The 16,948-nt window shown below is 42.7% G+C and overlaps 1 protein-coding gene across 1 annotated transcript in view; it reads left to right on the forward strand.

Moving 5' to 3' along the window:
* The first annotated feature begins 465 nt into the window (after nt 1-465).
* Nucleotides 466-16,948, forward strand: part of LOC125901564 (probable G-protein coupled receptor 158) — a 136,262-nt gene continuing 119,779 nt past the window's right edge. The window contains exon 1 of the mRNA XM_049597251.1: nt 466-1,704. Coding sequence (XP_049453208.1) covers nt 848-1,704 — 857 coding nt within the window. The 5' untranslated portion in view covers nt 466-847. The remainder of the gene's footprint in view (nt 1,705-16,948) is intronic.

Here is a 16,948-nt window from a genome sequence, read left to right on the forward strand (position 1 = left end):
AGTCTGAATTTGGTGCCCAAAGTTTACTTTATTGTCAAGTCGAGTCCCTTTTAAGTACAAAGCCCAACCTGATATCACAAATCTCACATTTGCTTCAAGAGGCTTTGCAGTCTGCACAAAGATATGACACCCCCAATCAAATATAAGTGCAATATTTAGATGTCCACATACTTTTGGCCACACTGTACAAAGAAAAAATAAATTCCACCTTTATATGGCACAGTTATCACACTATTCTACTTTTAGCTTTAATGTAATCGACAGACTGCTCCTTCGTCCTCCTCACTGACAGCTCTTCATCATCAACACCACCACCACCATCCTCGCTTTCCTTCCTACGGGCGCTACTTTCAGCACCGGACAGCTCCCGTCTTCCCCACGCTCCGCCCACCTCCAGCAGACTGGCAGTAAGAAACAACCACACACACCGGTGGGCGACACTTTAGGTGGCCTATTAGGGTTTTACTGGGAGGGACGGAACTTCAAGAACAATTTGCTCCGTTCCTCGTCATCCTACTCCTCTCACATGGATCTCTCCGGGAAGGAGTAAGAAGGAGGCGGCGAGGCGCTCGGTCATAACGTCGCTACATGTGAATGGACTGCGGACTGATGAGGAGTCAGTGTTGTTTCTGTGTGAGTTAGGAGGCTGGAGGCTGCCTGGATCAGATAGTGGTGCTGTGAAAACGCAGAAGAAGAGAGGGGGAAAGTGTTGTGAAGATGCACAGGATGAGAAGTGGGAAGCCTGTGTCGTTTCCAGCATGAGATCCAGGACAGTCACTGGTGCTCTGGTTATGCTCGCCACACTTTGCCAAGTGCTTTCTTCTCTGTGCCTTTAAAGAGGAACGATATGGCTCTCCTGGTCGTCCCGCTGCTCCTGCAAACAGGGCTCGTGTTGGGATCAAACTACGGGTATGTGGAGTGGTCGGATAATGACCGAGAAGAGAAGCACCCACCGGTGTTCAGCACCCAAAACATCCACAGGGAGCCGCCCCACCACCCGACCTACTACCCGGTACCATACACCGAGCGCGCCGTGGTGGCGCACAAAATTGAGGAGGACCTGCCGAGGGTGGTGACCGCTTTCCTGCACACCGGGGACTCCTCAGCGCTGAGGCAGGTCAACTGCTCCCGGAGGTACGAGCTGAGCAGCCTGCGAGGCGGCCTCCACGTCGCCTCTCACTACTCCCTGCACAGCATCCTGGACACTGTAGCGCATGCCACAAACTTCCTGAACATGATCCTGCAGGCCAACAGGTCCCGGGAGCAAACCCCGCGGAGGGACATCCACTGGTACCACGCGCTGGTCCAGAGCATCCTCGAGGGGGACCCTAAAATCCACAGGGCGGTGGTGACCTTCCACGCGGACGCGCCGACGCCGGGCCCCCACGTTTTCCTCCAGGCGACCAGAACCGAGAAGGAAGTGGTGCTGCAGGACCTCTCCGGCTCCGCGCACAGTCACCTGAGGAGCAGGAGCCCGGAGTCCGACTGGTACAATGAGTTCAGGGACGGGAGGAGACCGCACACGCACAGAAGAGTCCCGGAGGCGTTAGGCACCGGGAGTGGAAGCTACCTTCTGGACAAGAACCAGATCAAGTGGTCGGCACCGTACCTGGAGTGTGAACACGGGGCGTTTGTGCCATATTGGCTGCTCACCTTGTCTGCTGGCTTCTATGGACTGAAGAGCAACTCTGCGCCAGAGTTCAGGTGAGAGGAAGAGAGAGGGAGAGTAAAAACACATAGTTTGTGTTTTATAAGTTTTGTGACAGAACTCTTTTTGTACTCAAAAGTACATTCAAATGTTTCTATTTGATATCGCATATATTAAGGTAGGCATATTACAGATGGCAGGACCATATCACTTATTTAACACTGAAAATTTTAGAAATTCTTTTTTGAAAGAAAAATCTCAAGCAAAGCAAGTTTAAGTATAAATCTCCCTATGATACACCAAGGTTATTCAAAGTGCTTTACTGGCAAAGGATAAGAAAGAAAATAAAATAAATGAAAGCACATTCAGGATTAATGACCAAATAAAGTACCTTAAAACTGATAAATAAAAAGCTATGGAAAATAGAAAAGTCTTAAAAAAGTATTTCACTGCTGGAATGATTGACTTAAATAAAACTGGGCTGTCTATGCAGGAGAAAGATGCACAAATCTTTGACACTGGTGCTACATGACCAGAGAAAGCAGAGAAAAAGGGGCTGTGGGATTTGCTTTTGCTCACAAGGGTAGAAAACCTACATCTACCAGAATGCACTGTGCTGCACCAGACCAATAAACACTGCTGGTGAGTGATGTAATGAGAGCTTGGATGGTTTTCACAGTTGGGAGAAATTTCCCTTGAGGGCTTTCTAACAGAAAGGGATCTCTTGGTTAAGGTTGGAAAAAATATATGGTTTGGGTTAAAATGAATAGATTTCTGTCAGAAAGGGTTTTCTCAAAGAAAGCCTACAAGAAAAAAATTCTGCCATGTGCACAGTTTTCTACAAGAAACAAATATGGCGGCCGGCAGGTAATAAACATCTCTATTTACAGTTAAGCTGTTTGATCCTATGATTTTCAGCCTTTGTTTTTACAATACTGGAAGCTGTGTGGCACCCAGTTCCTGTACACAAAGTCTTTTATTACAGCCAAACAGTGCACTAAAATATATTTCTGAAGACACTTTACAAGAAGAAGAAGAAGAAGAAGAAGAAGATATACTTTATTGATCCCCATAGCAAAATTCAATTTTTCACTCTGTTGTCATATACACACAGGTCTGAAATACACACACATGCACAACAGCTTCCAGTCCACGCTTCATACTTGATCTGGACATAGACTTGAGCCGGTGAGCCTCTGGTTCCCAACTCAAGTCCCTATGGACTGAGCTACTGCCACCCCAAGATGTAATACAGGCAGTACAGGCTTAGTCTTGCCTAGTTTTAGAGTTTGGTCTGAGAATGAGAGGGAGAGCACTATCTCGATCCGCTTTCATAATTAATTAGTTCGGGGTGGCAGGCATATGACAATGCATAAGTATAATCTGTAGTTCAAGCAAGTGAAAATCTGGTTGAGCTGAGAGATGAGCAGGGAGATCTGGATGCTGGAAGTTTACCACCGTTCATTTACACATAATACCCACACTGTTATGATACAAAGCTGATTGAAAATCAGCAAAGTGTCCCTTCAAGCTTATTTTTAAAAATAGCTACAGCAAAATGGCTAAAAGCCATTTCACCACATATGGCCTGAACTCTGGGCACCACTAACTGACCAGTCCCTGCAGATCTGAGAGACCTACCTGGCTTGAAATCAGTAAACATATCTGCAATATATTTCTGGCCCAGACGATTAGATGGTCACCCCTCAGAACAGGGGTCTTCAAGGTTTTGAAGACTGAGTGTTATTTTAGGGAGCCAGCATGATTGAGGGCTGCACAGGAAGAGGGCACCTTTTTTCCTTCACTGTTTCAAGACCTTTTTAATGACGTTACTAATATTTTACAAACACTATAACAATTTCAGTGATACAGCCTACACAACACTATTACATTCTAGTTACAATACATTTAAAAGAAATGAATCACAAAGACAGCACAGTGTTTGACATTGTTTGTGCTCACAGCAGTCAAACGATAGCTTCTGCTGGTATACGGCAACAGGCAACACCACTTACACAAACCACACAGAGATCTAGGTTAACACTCACTTAGGTAGGTAACCTAACCTTAGATTTGCATGACCAATTAAAAAACACAGTGTTAGATTAAAGCTGCAAACAGCGATGAACAAGCCCTCGCACCTTCCCCCACATCGGGGGTACTGGCAGGATCTCGGCTGACGTGGCTGTTAATTTCTGTGAAAGTCAGAGACAGATGGTATATCTCTCATCAATTGTGGGTGCTGGAATGATCTATTTCACATTTTGAACCACTTCCTGTGTCCACTATGTGGCGCTGTAGAACACACTAATTATATGTCATGATGCTGTAAATCAGTGGTAGACCCCACCATGTAAAAGTCATGTAAATCAAAGGATAATTGTCAGATAACACCTACTTCCTGTCGCCAGTAGGTAGCGCAGTCATCATGACACCTTATTTGCATGTTGATGCCTTCAGGCCTGGAGGCTTATAAAAGAAGTGAAATTCTGGGCAGATTGGACAAGGTACACAGAAGTCACAACAGCCTCCTGTTTCATGGCGAATACGGCGTCGCCATAGCAACATCCTTCAATTTAAAATCACAGTAGTGGGGGTCTCAGCGTCTTGTGACAATGCTGACCAAATTTGAGGAGGATCTGGTCACTCCTGTGGGAGGAGCATGTCAAAGTATAAAACATGTAATTTCCTGTTGCCAGTAGGTGGCGCTATAACTATAACCTAAATTTAGCAAGTAGATGTCATGACGCCGAGACTTCTATCTTGCATGACAAATTTTAGGCAGATTGGACAATGTATACTCAAGTTACAACAACTTCCTGTTTCATGACAAAACAAGCAAAATGGCCGCCATGCCACAGCAACGCTGTTTGACAAAGGCTCACAATTTTCATCACAAAGTATTTAATCTGAGGTGGATCTGGTCAACCTGCTTGGAGAAGTAAATGAAAGTATAAAACATGTCATTTCCTGTTGCCAGTTGGGTGTGCTGTGACTATAATTATTGGCATGAAGATTTGTTCAGGGAGGGACTCTCGTCAAAAATGTAAAGTTTGGGGCAGATGGGACTACGTCTGCTGGAGTTACACACCACTTCCTGTTTGGTGGCAACTTGTGGAAATTTGGTGGGTGCAAAGTTTCATGAGTTTTTGAGCACCTTAAGCCCCTGAAAAATGTGATCCATTTTGGAGAATAACAGTTCCTTAACTTTCAACAGGGTTCTCTCACTGTGTGGTGCTCGGGCCCTAAATATGTTTTTCTATAACTGGTAGTTTAACATGAATGCTACACATAGTACATTAATTGTTAACTTAAGCTAAAAAACATGACAAGGTTACTCCTCTTTTATGCAATATTTACAGAGTTTGTATATGTATGCAACTAGCCAATGTTAATAATATAATTTTAATACTTGTCTCTAACGTTCACCTCAAATTATGGAAGCTAACTTTGTAAGAAGTGTGCAATGGTCTTCGAGCTCTGAGTCAGTTTCAACCCCTCACTTCCACCCAGCTCCACCCTCTCGTCACTCTTGGTCACCCCTGGTTGTAAAAAACCAAGATGGTGCCAACCAAAATGCCAAACTAAGCGCCAATCTCCGAGCTTAAGAAATTAAGTCAACAGGAAGTGCCAAAAACTGCAGTTCATCAAATGGCCACTTGAGGCTGGCTCCAAAACATAGACCCCCATGTTAAAATGCATGGCTTACCAGCCGAAATAAAAATGTTTACAGCCTGGTACAAAAAACGCTTTTGGTCTCCATAGCTAATTTTCCCCTTCATGACAACTGTACAGGGGGTGAATTTTTAGATAACTCACCTGTCGACATTTTATTAAGGCTTAAACTTACTCATATTTAATGATGGGGCTGCTTGGAGTGACAGGCTTTCTGACGATAGTGTCCTTGGCTTCTCAACCAGATACACTCCTTGCTCCTCCACAGCACCAGCCTCTTGCCCAAATATGGTCACTGCTGGCTCCAAAATACCAAGATGGCACTGGCTAAAATGCCAAACCAGCTTCTAAGCAACTTCTAAGGCTGAGAAATTAAGCCAACAGGGGTTGCCAAAAATTGCAGTTCATCAAATGACCACTTGAGGCTGGCTCTAAAACAGAGTAAATCCCCATAGACCCCCATGGTGAAATTCCCAACTTTACAGCCAAAATAAACATGTTTACAGCCTGGTACAAAAACGGTTTTGGTCTCTATGGCTAATTCAAACATTCATAACAACTGTACAGGCAGTGTTTTTTTTTTTTTGTTTGTTTGTTTGTTTCAGCTTGATCGACAGGCTGCATGCGAGGTGTTGCTACCGGTCGCAGCTGTCTGTGAGTCAGATCCACCCCTTGCTCCTCCGCAGCAACAGCCTCTCGTCCAAATATAGTCCATTTTGGCTACAAAAAACTAAGATGGCAGTGGCCAAAATGGTGAACTCAAGGCTTCAAAACGGTACACAAACCAATGAGTGACGTGATAGAAGCTACATCCATTATTTATACAGTATATGTGCCAAACTCAAGGCTTCAAAACAGTAGTCAGCAAATCAGTGGGTGATGTTACAGTGGGTTCACACTTGACTGTAACACCAGAACCAGTATGAATAATTAAGTTTATTATGATTATGATTACATTTGCTAACGATTACGTCAGACTGCATAGTTGCCTTTTATAGCACGGCAAACTACTGCCTAGCCGCACCACTTTTTCAGGCAACAAATAGACAGTGTACTTATCATTAACAGTTAACTAGAACAAAGTTTCCTTCGTTTGACTGACAGTAATCATCTATGAGACTGAATGTAAATATGAATCCTGATGATCTGCAGCCTTGATGCGAGTAACAGATGGTGTAAAAGAGGCTTCACAGACACAGGTAGACCTTTCTCATTTAATATGCTCGGCTGTCAAAGCACAGCTGTGCATCTCTACTGCTGCAGCCTCCCATCTAATGAACACTGCAAGCTTTACACTGTGTGATGGTTGGTGAAGGGATCTATAAAAGCTGGCATTTCTCTGTGTGTATGTGTGTGTGTGTATGTGTGTGTGTGTGTGTGTGTGTGTGTGGGCACAGCAGTGCATAAAATCACCCAAGGATCTCATATTTCAAGGCTCCGAAAAGATCAATTTAATCATGAATAAACAATGAAAGATCCCAAACAGCAGTATGAAGCCACTGTGAATTTCAGGTGTGCTCATTCCTTAGAGCCGTCAAGTGGATATATATCACACACACACACACACACACACACGAAGACGTCCTGTACTATCATAACTCATTAAGTGCATGTTCAGGAAAACCCAAAACTCAAAAAGCCAAAATTAGACCACAAACACCTAACACACATCTTACACTGCCAAGAACATGTTCAGTAAAGTCTACTTTAACTGCAGCTAGATGACAAATAGGACAAATGAATGTGGGTGACATTTTATGTGGAAGAAATAGACATGTAGCTCTGTGGTTTACACGCAGCAGTGTGTCGTGCTGGTGATTTGGGCCTCAGGTTGGCAGCCATCCACCCCGCTGACGTGTCCCTGAGCAAAGTGCTGCATCACTACCCGCTACAGGGACAGTCACTCTCGGGTTATGGAGCTTGTGATGTGGCCGGGAGCTGCTCTGGAGTTACCACGGAATCAGTCTGATCAGAATCATCATTCATTTTTAGCTTGCTGAGCGAGATATGTAGTTTCAATTTACTGTAACAGCGCACACATTTCTGGCTGTGATGCTCCGTTTGTCTCCAGAAATGTCTTGTTGTCCGTCTGAGATTGTGGTCTGAGATATTACAACCATCAACATGCAGTGATGAGGATGTTTAGTCTAGAGAAATGGAAGATCTGCTTGTGCCAGCTGCCCTGAGTGTCTGTTAATGTTAAGTTTCATTGAATTAATTCAGAGGATGAATTCATAATTAATCAACTGACTACTCGAGCTCAGCCGAGAGGCCTTTTGAGTGAGTGTTAAAATGATTGTGACATTTTACAAGTGACTGTGATTTGTGACGGAAAGAGAAAAGTCAGATACTTTAAAGGCTCTGTATCTGACATTCAGAGCATTAATATAGCAGCAAACAGCTATTTGCTGCTCGACGATATATGGCCTCCTGAGCAGAGAATCATGCTAAACTTCTCTCTTTGTTGTCTGCATATTTCAATCAGGAGAGACAGAAGAATGAAGTAAAGATAATATTTAATACAGAAAATGAGTGTGCAGATTAACAGATGATTTGTGCTGATAAGGATTTAACAGAAGTCTTTGGTGCTTGGACACCAGAGGGAGATATTTTCTGATTGAGGGACATCTGAGTGGCAGCAGGATACATCCTCTCATGCAGTCCAGACACTGGTGGTGGTGGCTGATGACTCTGAGGCTGTTGATGCGGATAAGGCTGATGAATCTGTAGAGACTAGGTGGTGATGGGGAGGTGGGGGGCGCGCATTACTGCAGCAAGACAGAACTACGGCAGAGAACAAACCATATTTAAAATGAGGAGCAGTAAGATGATAGGCTGACCGGCTATTGGTTGATTGTGGATCAGCTAATGACTCAATGGACCTATCCAAACAATGATACCTAGAGATAGTGAGTGAACATGTGTCCAAGGAATGAATGGCAGGGGGAGACAGAGCATGAGAATACACCAGGTACCACTGATAACACTACCCCAAGTTACGGTGTCGTTGTGGAAGCAAAGCGCTCGCTCTCTGGTTCTCCCCAATTAAACACTTTTAGCTCTGTCAGCACTGTTGCTGTTCGAACTGTTAGCACCATTAGCGGCTCTGCTACCTCCATGTTGAGAGCCATGTGCAGACAACCTGTGTTTGAAAAACCTGAGTGGAAACACAGAAAAAAAAGAAAGAAAAATCTCAGTATATTTAAAAACAGTTTTTACACTTGGAGGAGGTGGAAAAGTTGGTGTTGATAAAACAGCTGGTGGCTTAAAATGGTTGTTAACAGAACTCCAAGATCTTCCGACAGCAAAAAGCTGTTTATAAGTTATTCGTTTTTGTAAACTTTCTATTCCCATTGTCCAGTATATGCTCCCCTTTATTACACAACCATTGTTTGTCTTGATTTGAAGTTTGACCAGCGCTCTTCTTCTGCAGTGGTATAATGGCACCTGACTGGAGAATTAGCAGAGCTCTTAGTATTCACATAAAAATAATGAGTAGAAAAGCACATAAAATCACATTTTCTTTTGCTGATTTTCTAAAAAATTCAACTAAAATTTGTGCTACATGTGGATGAAAACCCAACTGTAGATCTGCTCTGAATGTCACATACAGCTCCTTTAACTTGTGCATCACATCCCATTTGTGAAATTGCCCAAGTTGGAAATTAGCACCCGCCACCTGCCAAATGCGGGTGAATCTGGCCAGTGGCAGGTGGATTTTATTAAACTACCCGCAAATGTAACGAACAATTGAACTGATCCATGAAAAAGTCTTTAGTGTGGTGTGTCCTCACTGCATCTTCTCAACCAGTCTGAGTGAGGTTGTTCTTCTTTGTCTTCTTGCTACTGGTGGACCGCAAACCATCCAACCAACTGTTGTAAAAGAAGATGAAGAAGAAGATTCACAAAGTTGAGTACCGTTAGCAGATATATAGCATGGGTGCATTTGTCTTATTTGATGGAGTATTTTGAGGAAAATGTGGCGACATACTGGTATAAAGAGAGTGGCCGATATCATAGTTTTTGCTTGGGTGTCTGCATTTTGTTTTTGTCCATTTGAAGTGTGACTGTGTGTCTCTGTGAGAGATATAATTAAAAATTGATAAGCGTTAAATGAAATGTTAAACTGATACTTTTTATGATAACAATGTGTATTAGTTGTTTATTTTTAATTTTTTGTACAGACAAACATAACACTAAAGTTAGTGATACACAAAAGTGTGATAAGAGAATGGTGGCTGGTAGAGTTTAATCCCCAACACTGAATATTGCATAATACTCCACTCCATTAATTAAATAGGACTACACGATTCATCGTTTCTGCATCAAATTGACGATGTGCGCATGCGCAATAATCACATCACAGGACGTGCGATGTCACATACGCAAATTAACCTAACTCAAACACATCATGCTATAACTTTTTTAGTGTTTGATAAAAAAAGAATTTTCCTTACTAATGTCACCGGCCAAGCCTTCCCCTTTAAGACAGGTTACTTATGTGATGTATCTGGCAGCGTGTGCTACAGGAAGTGAGACGACTGCAGAAAAGTACTGTAACCGGCCGGTGCTGTATCGACAGGTGTTCCCCCTTCGGATAGTGTCGCCCTCCTGTTAGCACCATACGTAGCAATCCTCGCGCGTGCTGCAGCAGACACAGTGAAGCACGTGCCTCTCTGAAGGTAACGGTACAAAAGTAGCTAGCTTAAAGTGTCTTATGTCTTAAAGTGTCTAACTAAGTTCAGGTTTCTGTGTAAAAACTGTAAAAATGGACGTGTTTTCTGTTCGCTTCATTCATTCATTCATTCATCTTCTAACCGCTTCATCCTCTTGAGGGTCGCGGGGGGGCTGGAGCCTATCCCAGCTGACATCGGGCGAGAGGCAGGGTACACCCTGGACAGGTCGCCAGACTATCGCAGGGCTGACACATAGAGACAGACAACCATTCACGCTCACATTCACACCTATGGTCAATTTAGAGTCACCAATTAACCTAGTCCCCAATCTGCATGTCTTTGGACTGTGGGAGGAAGCCGGAGTGCCCGGAGAGAACCCACGCTGACACGGGGAGAACATGCAAACTCCGCACAGAAGGGCTCCCACGCCCGGGATCGAACCGGCAACCCTCTTGCTGTGAGACGAGAGTGCTAACCACCACACCACCGTGCCGCCCCCTGTTCGCTTCACAAAATAAGTAAAACAACGTTATTGCGTCGTCTCCCAACAGTCTTCACCGGAGAGTTACTGGACTATAAAAGCAACTTCACTTGCTAGCTAGAGCCAAGCTAAAGCTAATGGAGTTAGCCTAAAGAAACTATGGGTCTTCCAAAAAGGGGTTTAAGCCAAGAGGCTGGAAAGGTAAAGTTAACACTAACATTAAGCTACAAAAGAAGTCTGCCTGCTGAAGGAGAGGATTGACGTAAGATGAACTTAATCTTATCAGAAAAACAAATGTTGACAGTTTTACTTTGATGACATAGTTTGCAGTTGATAAAAGGGAATGAATCGCAATATATGTCAGTGCAATATTCGGCATAATGCAAAACATTTAAATAATAATATAAATAATACTGTATTGTGACTGGAGTATCATAATGATATCATATCATTAGGCCTCTCTGGTGATTCCCACCCCTAATTAATATGATATGTTAGATTACTGACTTTAGCCTAAATTGACAGAAGAGTATTTGTTTAGGACACACAGACACACACCTTCTTTTGGTCACTTTCACTTATAGTAGTAATTGGCACAGGTGTGGGTGTGGTTTCAAATTATTTTACCTGTTCATTCACTGGCGTGGCGGCTTTTAGACAAAGAGGGTGAGTTTCTGGCTCTGTTATTTTATGTTGACAGCAATCACGTAATCACAGAATGTAATCGCATCATGTAATATTTTGTTTCATCTCATTTTGCTTTATTTATCTCAGTTGTTTGTTTAATAAACCACCATAAACGCGTCTTTGGACTTCAGTATGGATTTCTTGGAACGAGTCACAGTTAAGAGCCTACTCAGCCTCTCAGCGGCTTTTTTCATTAATAGTAGTCGCTGCAAGAGTATTATATAAATAAATTGGTGTCACGGTGAGTCAACCAGTCAGTGTATCAAGATCAATACAGAGGATAGTTCACACTTAAGTCTTAAGATGAAAAACACTTTCACACTTTTCAATCATGCTTTTTATTGTGTACAGCAACCTATACTGTGACACATAGAGTTTATTGTACATATAATAAAAGATGACAAGATTGTAAAATATATTGAAGACCACATTATTCATAAACATGAAAGAAAATAAAATAATGAATAAACAACATACATTGACACAACAGGTTCCCTGCACCTACATATCCCCATGATCTGCCAAAAAAAAAATCTTCCTACTATATCTAGAAGGCTTTATTGTTTCCAAAAAGAGCTATGTTAGTCATCAGATGAAGATTCCTGTATTTTCAGTATTTGCAGAAAAGAAAAAGGAAATTGGGCAATGTCAGTTGTTTCCTAATATTCCAATACACAGCCCTGTTATAAAACTCTATTTTTGTTGATGGCTGTTTTGATGATGGACATTGTACATATCGCCAGAACCCTTTTTTTTCCACATTCTTTTCAGGGCTCTCAGTCATACCCCATGGTCTTCATCAGTGGTTGGAGTTTGCTCAGTTGTCATGAACACTGATCTATTGATATGTGAGCACAGCTGTTATGATTTCATCCATACACTTTAAGGACTTTAAGCCCATGTTGGCTTATATTTGAGCTTGAAAATAGTAGTTTGACATATTTCAAACTCAATGTCCACTTACTTGCTTTTTGGTTTTTTAGCATTCATACCTAACTTAAAGCTAACACCAGAGAAAGGTCCTAAAAATGCTATGAAATCCTAACAGCTACTGAGCTCACGTCAACAGAGTCAGCCTCTGATGAGGAAGACCATGTCTTACAGTTGAAAGCTCCAGAAAAAACTTAGTAAATGGACTTTGAGTTTGTCTTTGACTTTGTCAGCAACAGTAGTGATGTCAGCAGAGAGCCAAGCTAGAGGGGAACATTATAAAGTGCTTGTTAGACCAGACTGTGTCTTGTAAACATACGCTCCCTAACTGAGTATAACAATTGGCTGCAACTTCAACACTGGATACATGCTGCTTTCCTCCTCACTCTTCCTTTTGTCATGTGAATTGTGGTCTGCAACTTTTCTGTGACTTGTCCTACTCATCTCAGTCCTGTGATGACATTTCTAAAAATAGAAAGCCAGTTGGCTCTGAACAGAAAAGCATAAGCTAGTGTAGATGATGGAGTCAGTTCCACCATGTCGGCTACTTTTACCTCAAAGCAACCTCTTTCTCATCTTTTTGGCCTTATTCACTGTCCTTCAAAGGCCAAATTTAAAACTCAGTCTGTGGCCAGTGTAGATAGTTCTGTTAGTAGCTTTCCCACCGCTGAACGGAGGCCATTAGTTTTTGTAAACCGAATCAAAATATACACAAAGATTTGAATCAGAATCAGAAGGAAAGGAGGGAGAGTGAGGTTGCTTATTTTACATTCAGTCGAACTGTTAAAGGTCATAGGAGTATTTCTGTGCCACTTTCCGGTTGCGGTAAATGGCAGCTGGTTTTAAAGGTGGAACAACGATTAATCAATTAATCATTAACTGGTTAACCACCGAGTGTATTTTTGATCTTTGATCTACAGGTCAACTTTGCTACTCTTCAGTTTACTGCACTGCGCACCACCCAGATCTGGTGGGAGCTAGCTAGCAGAGCAACTCCCTTGGCAATATTACTGCTAATAACACTGTCCTAACCCGACAGCCTTGCTGCAGACACATGATGGCCACCCTGCAGTCTCTCCTCCAGGTAGCTCTGGTGAATAAGCTGCTTCACTTTGAGGCACAAAACCCTGTTAGCATTCTGTTAGCATCGTTAGCAGTGTCAGCACGGCTAGTGGTGCTAACATGGTCAACAATGCTAAAGGGGGGGGTTCTCACTGGGGCTACCCAGAGGAAGACTGAAGGGTGTCCATCATGTTTCCACAGCAACACCACATCACCAGCGGTTAAAGCCAAATGAGTGGTGCCACTAGCTAGCTCCCAGCTGAACTGGGCAGTGTGCCAGCGCTAGCTAGCCAGTGGAGACCATAGATATATCAAGAGACTTGGATGCACCGTTGATGGCGGGGCCTCCTGTTCATTCCTATGAAAGCTGCTCAGTGGCGCATAATGCCAAAATGGTTCACATGCCACATATAAAATTCCCAGATGATCGGCACTGCTTCTGCATTGTTTCTCCCATGGAGCAGGTGCACCAGAGATTTCGCTGGCTGAGCTAGCTAAATTTAGCGCTCTGTTAACTTGAATGGGGATAACATATTTTAATCATGGGGCGTTGGTGGCTTAGTGGATAGAGCAGGCGCCCCATGTACAAGGCTGTTGCTGCAGTGGCCCCGGTTCGACTCCAGCCTATGGCCGGATAACAAGATAATTTCATCGTGCGGCTCTTCTAGACTCTCCAATTGTAATTGACCCGGAATGGATTCTATCCTGATTATGAAATGAGTCATTTCGTGTGGGTCGTGACTTTAAAAAACAGGTATCCACTGATTTACAGACGTCTTTTTAACACTGGAAACACTGGCTTCAAACCCAGGTGCACTTCCTGGGGGGATGGTGGAGACTGAAGGATGGGTAGTGGGCGCCATGTTTCCGCATGTTAACCTGACTAGCTGCATGTCTGTCAGTGAAGCCAATGGGAAAAATGAAGTCAAGACATTTACATCACAAAACATTAAAATTTTACCATCTCTAAATGGATGGCGCTTTGAGATTGGGCACTAAAGCTCACTGAGTCAATGGAGCACCAAACTAAAATGAAAGGCCTCTTTTATTGAGTTTTAAATTAGTTTTTTTTTTTCTTAGAAATGAATTTATTAGTTACCAGTTAACTGGGTGTCTGGCTATCAAAATCAAAATGAACTGAAACAGACATCCTTAGGTGGAACAAATGCCCTTTTGATATCTGTAAATCAGAACCAAAATAATGTTGAGACAACACATTTCAATAAACGATGACACCATCTCGATGAAGAATCAGCCTCCACCAGTCTCACCTTCGGTTGGATTATGCAGGGACAGCATAAATTCGAGCACATGAAGCTGATGCTGTCGATAGTTTTTTACAGCAGGTGGTGGAAAGACTGAATGACTAATGACTTTTTTTTTTTAACAAAAACTGATATATTTAACGTGATCTTAAAGATTATCAACAGCCCCAGACTAAAAATATCACCAAGCATCTACTTTAGCTTTAGTGTTGTTCAAAATGTGTGCCTTGTGTTACTTTCAACGGGCCCACAGATGGTTCTCAGATCCGCCATCTACTGCATCTCTGTGCTACTTCTACTGATTTTATTCTCTATCAAGCCTTGACCTGTAAACACAGACTGGAACACAGACACACACACACACACACACACGCACATTCTGTCACTCAGAGGTATCAACACATTTGCCTTCCTCCCTTTCTGCCTGGTTGTGTACTTGAGGAGAGCTGTTGGCCAAAGCGTCTCTCCATGCTTGTTTGTTCCGCTCCCCAGCAGGCAGATGGAAGTAACGGGTGTCAGGCCCATCCACTGAACCATAGAGGAGAGAGAGAGGATGCGTGTAAATGTTTGGCTTGTACAATGGTTTAGGAATCGAGGGGAGGGGGGGAATTAAAGAAGACTAAGCATGCTTTACATATATGTGTGTATACTGGAGAAGGAGCAAGCGATGGCGCACACATTAGGCTATAGGCTATACAACAACAACAGAAGCAAACTTTGCCCCACCGCTTTAAGTCCCAGATAGTTTTCCTCTAATGCTGTATTGCAGTCACATCCCTGAACAGTATTTAAACTTATTCTCTTCACAGTGTGGATCTGTGATGGCTCACTGCTGCATAGGCCAGCAGTCTCAATATATTGAACTGCACCAACCTCCTGCAGAGATGTTTGGGTCTGCAAACAGAGAGAAAACTTTCTCACCTTAGGTGGGAAAATACCACATGTCTGCAGTGTTGATAACCAGCACACGTCTAATTGCTGTCTTTAAAAGTTTATTTTGAAACTAGGCCTGGGCATTATAGTGATATCATGATATAAGGATATCTAAAGTTTTGTCTTTTTCGAGTTTTAAAGGCTGCATTACAGTAAGTTTCTGAACTTAACAGATTTGACGTCAAATTTGTTTGCTGGAGGCAAAACACGACTCTCCACCACAGGGCTGTAGGTTACACAGGAGTCTTTATATGTCGTCTTGTTGTGTTATTGGGAGCCAGAAAGAAGGAGTCATGGCTCAAAACTTAAATTTGATCACATAGGATACCAGCTGACACTGCCCGTCAACAAAAACAGAGACAACTATGATTAAATTTGATAAGACCGAAGGACTGGATGGAGGCGATCATCAAAAATGTTCACATGTGCAGCGCACACTTCATATCAGGTTAGGGAAAAAGTATTTCCTGTTGTCGGGATGAATAATGTTATGTGTATTAAGGGTTATGATGTCCACCTCATTAGAGATTGGACTGAATGCACTGTGTCTGGTTTTGTTCTGTTTGTTTTTTCTGTTTCTTATCTGTGTTTTTATGCACACTTCAAGGCACTGCCTCTAATTTCATTGTACAACTTGTATAATGACAATAACTTTGATTCTGATTCTGATTGGGAAGGTATTAAGAGGAATATTGGGTTTCTCTGTCATGCTAACTTTTTAGTGCATTAGCTATCTTTAGTTTTGATAGCAAACAAAATGGAAGAAACCGTTTAAAGGGAAATTTCGGTTTATTTCAACCTGTCTCCTATTGTCCTAAATTTGTTTCAAGTGACTAGTGACATAAAAATAATAGTTAGCATGTTAGCTGCTAGCCTAGAAATTTCCCTTTAAGTGTCATCCTCCTTTGTAAGATTTGCATAGTAATCAACCACAAAGCCCGTTAGAGGGGTTTTTTGGGGAGTTTTTCCTTATCCGCTGCAAGGGTCCTAAAGACAGAGGGATGTCGTATGCTGTAAAGCCCGGTGAGGCAAATTGTGATGTGTGATATTGGGCTTTATAAATAAAATTGATTGATTAAATTGAAAGCTTCCTGTGACATCATCCATCCACTGAGTGAGAGCATACGGGTCAGCTAGTCTGGTCCCGTTGGTCAGTGTTTACTTATTCAAGAAACACTTGTGGTCCCGGAGAGTGAGTGACCTGACATGGTGCGTTTGTAAATTCAGTCTGATGCTCTACACTAAAATGACAGAGCGTTATATTTCTATGTGAATTAACAAACGGTTAAGTTGATCACACATTCACTCCGCTCAGTGCTCTGCTGCTCCGCCTCCCCAGACAGAGTGCCCAGAGTGCGCTCTCCCACTCTGAGAGTGCAGTGCTCTGGATAACTGAACAGCACATTCAGACAGTGCTCTGAATTTATGAATGGCCCAGTTTGTGCCAGAGTGCTCTCAGGCACTCTGAATGAGTATTTCTGAATGCACCACTCACAGAATTGTTTTGCGTCCAGCTAAGCTCCACCCACCCAAAAACATCATACTGTTATCCAACAGACTGTCCTATCTAATAAAGGCAAAAAGTTCGGTC

Source organism: Epinephelus fuscoguttatus, linkage group LG15 (assembly GCF_011397635.1).
Source record: "Epinephelus fuscoguttatus linkage group LG15, E.fuscoguttatus.final_Chr_v1".
NCBI lineage: Eukaryota > Metazoa > Chordata > Actinopteri > Perciformes > Serranidae > Epinephelus > Epinephelus fuscoguttatus.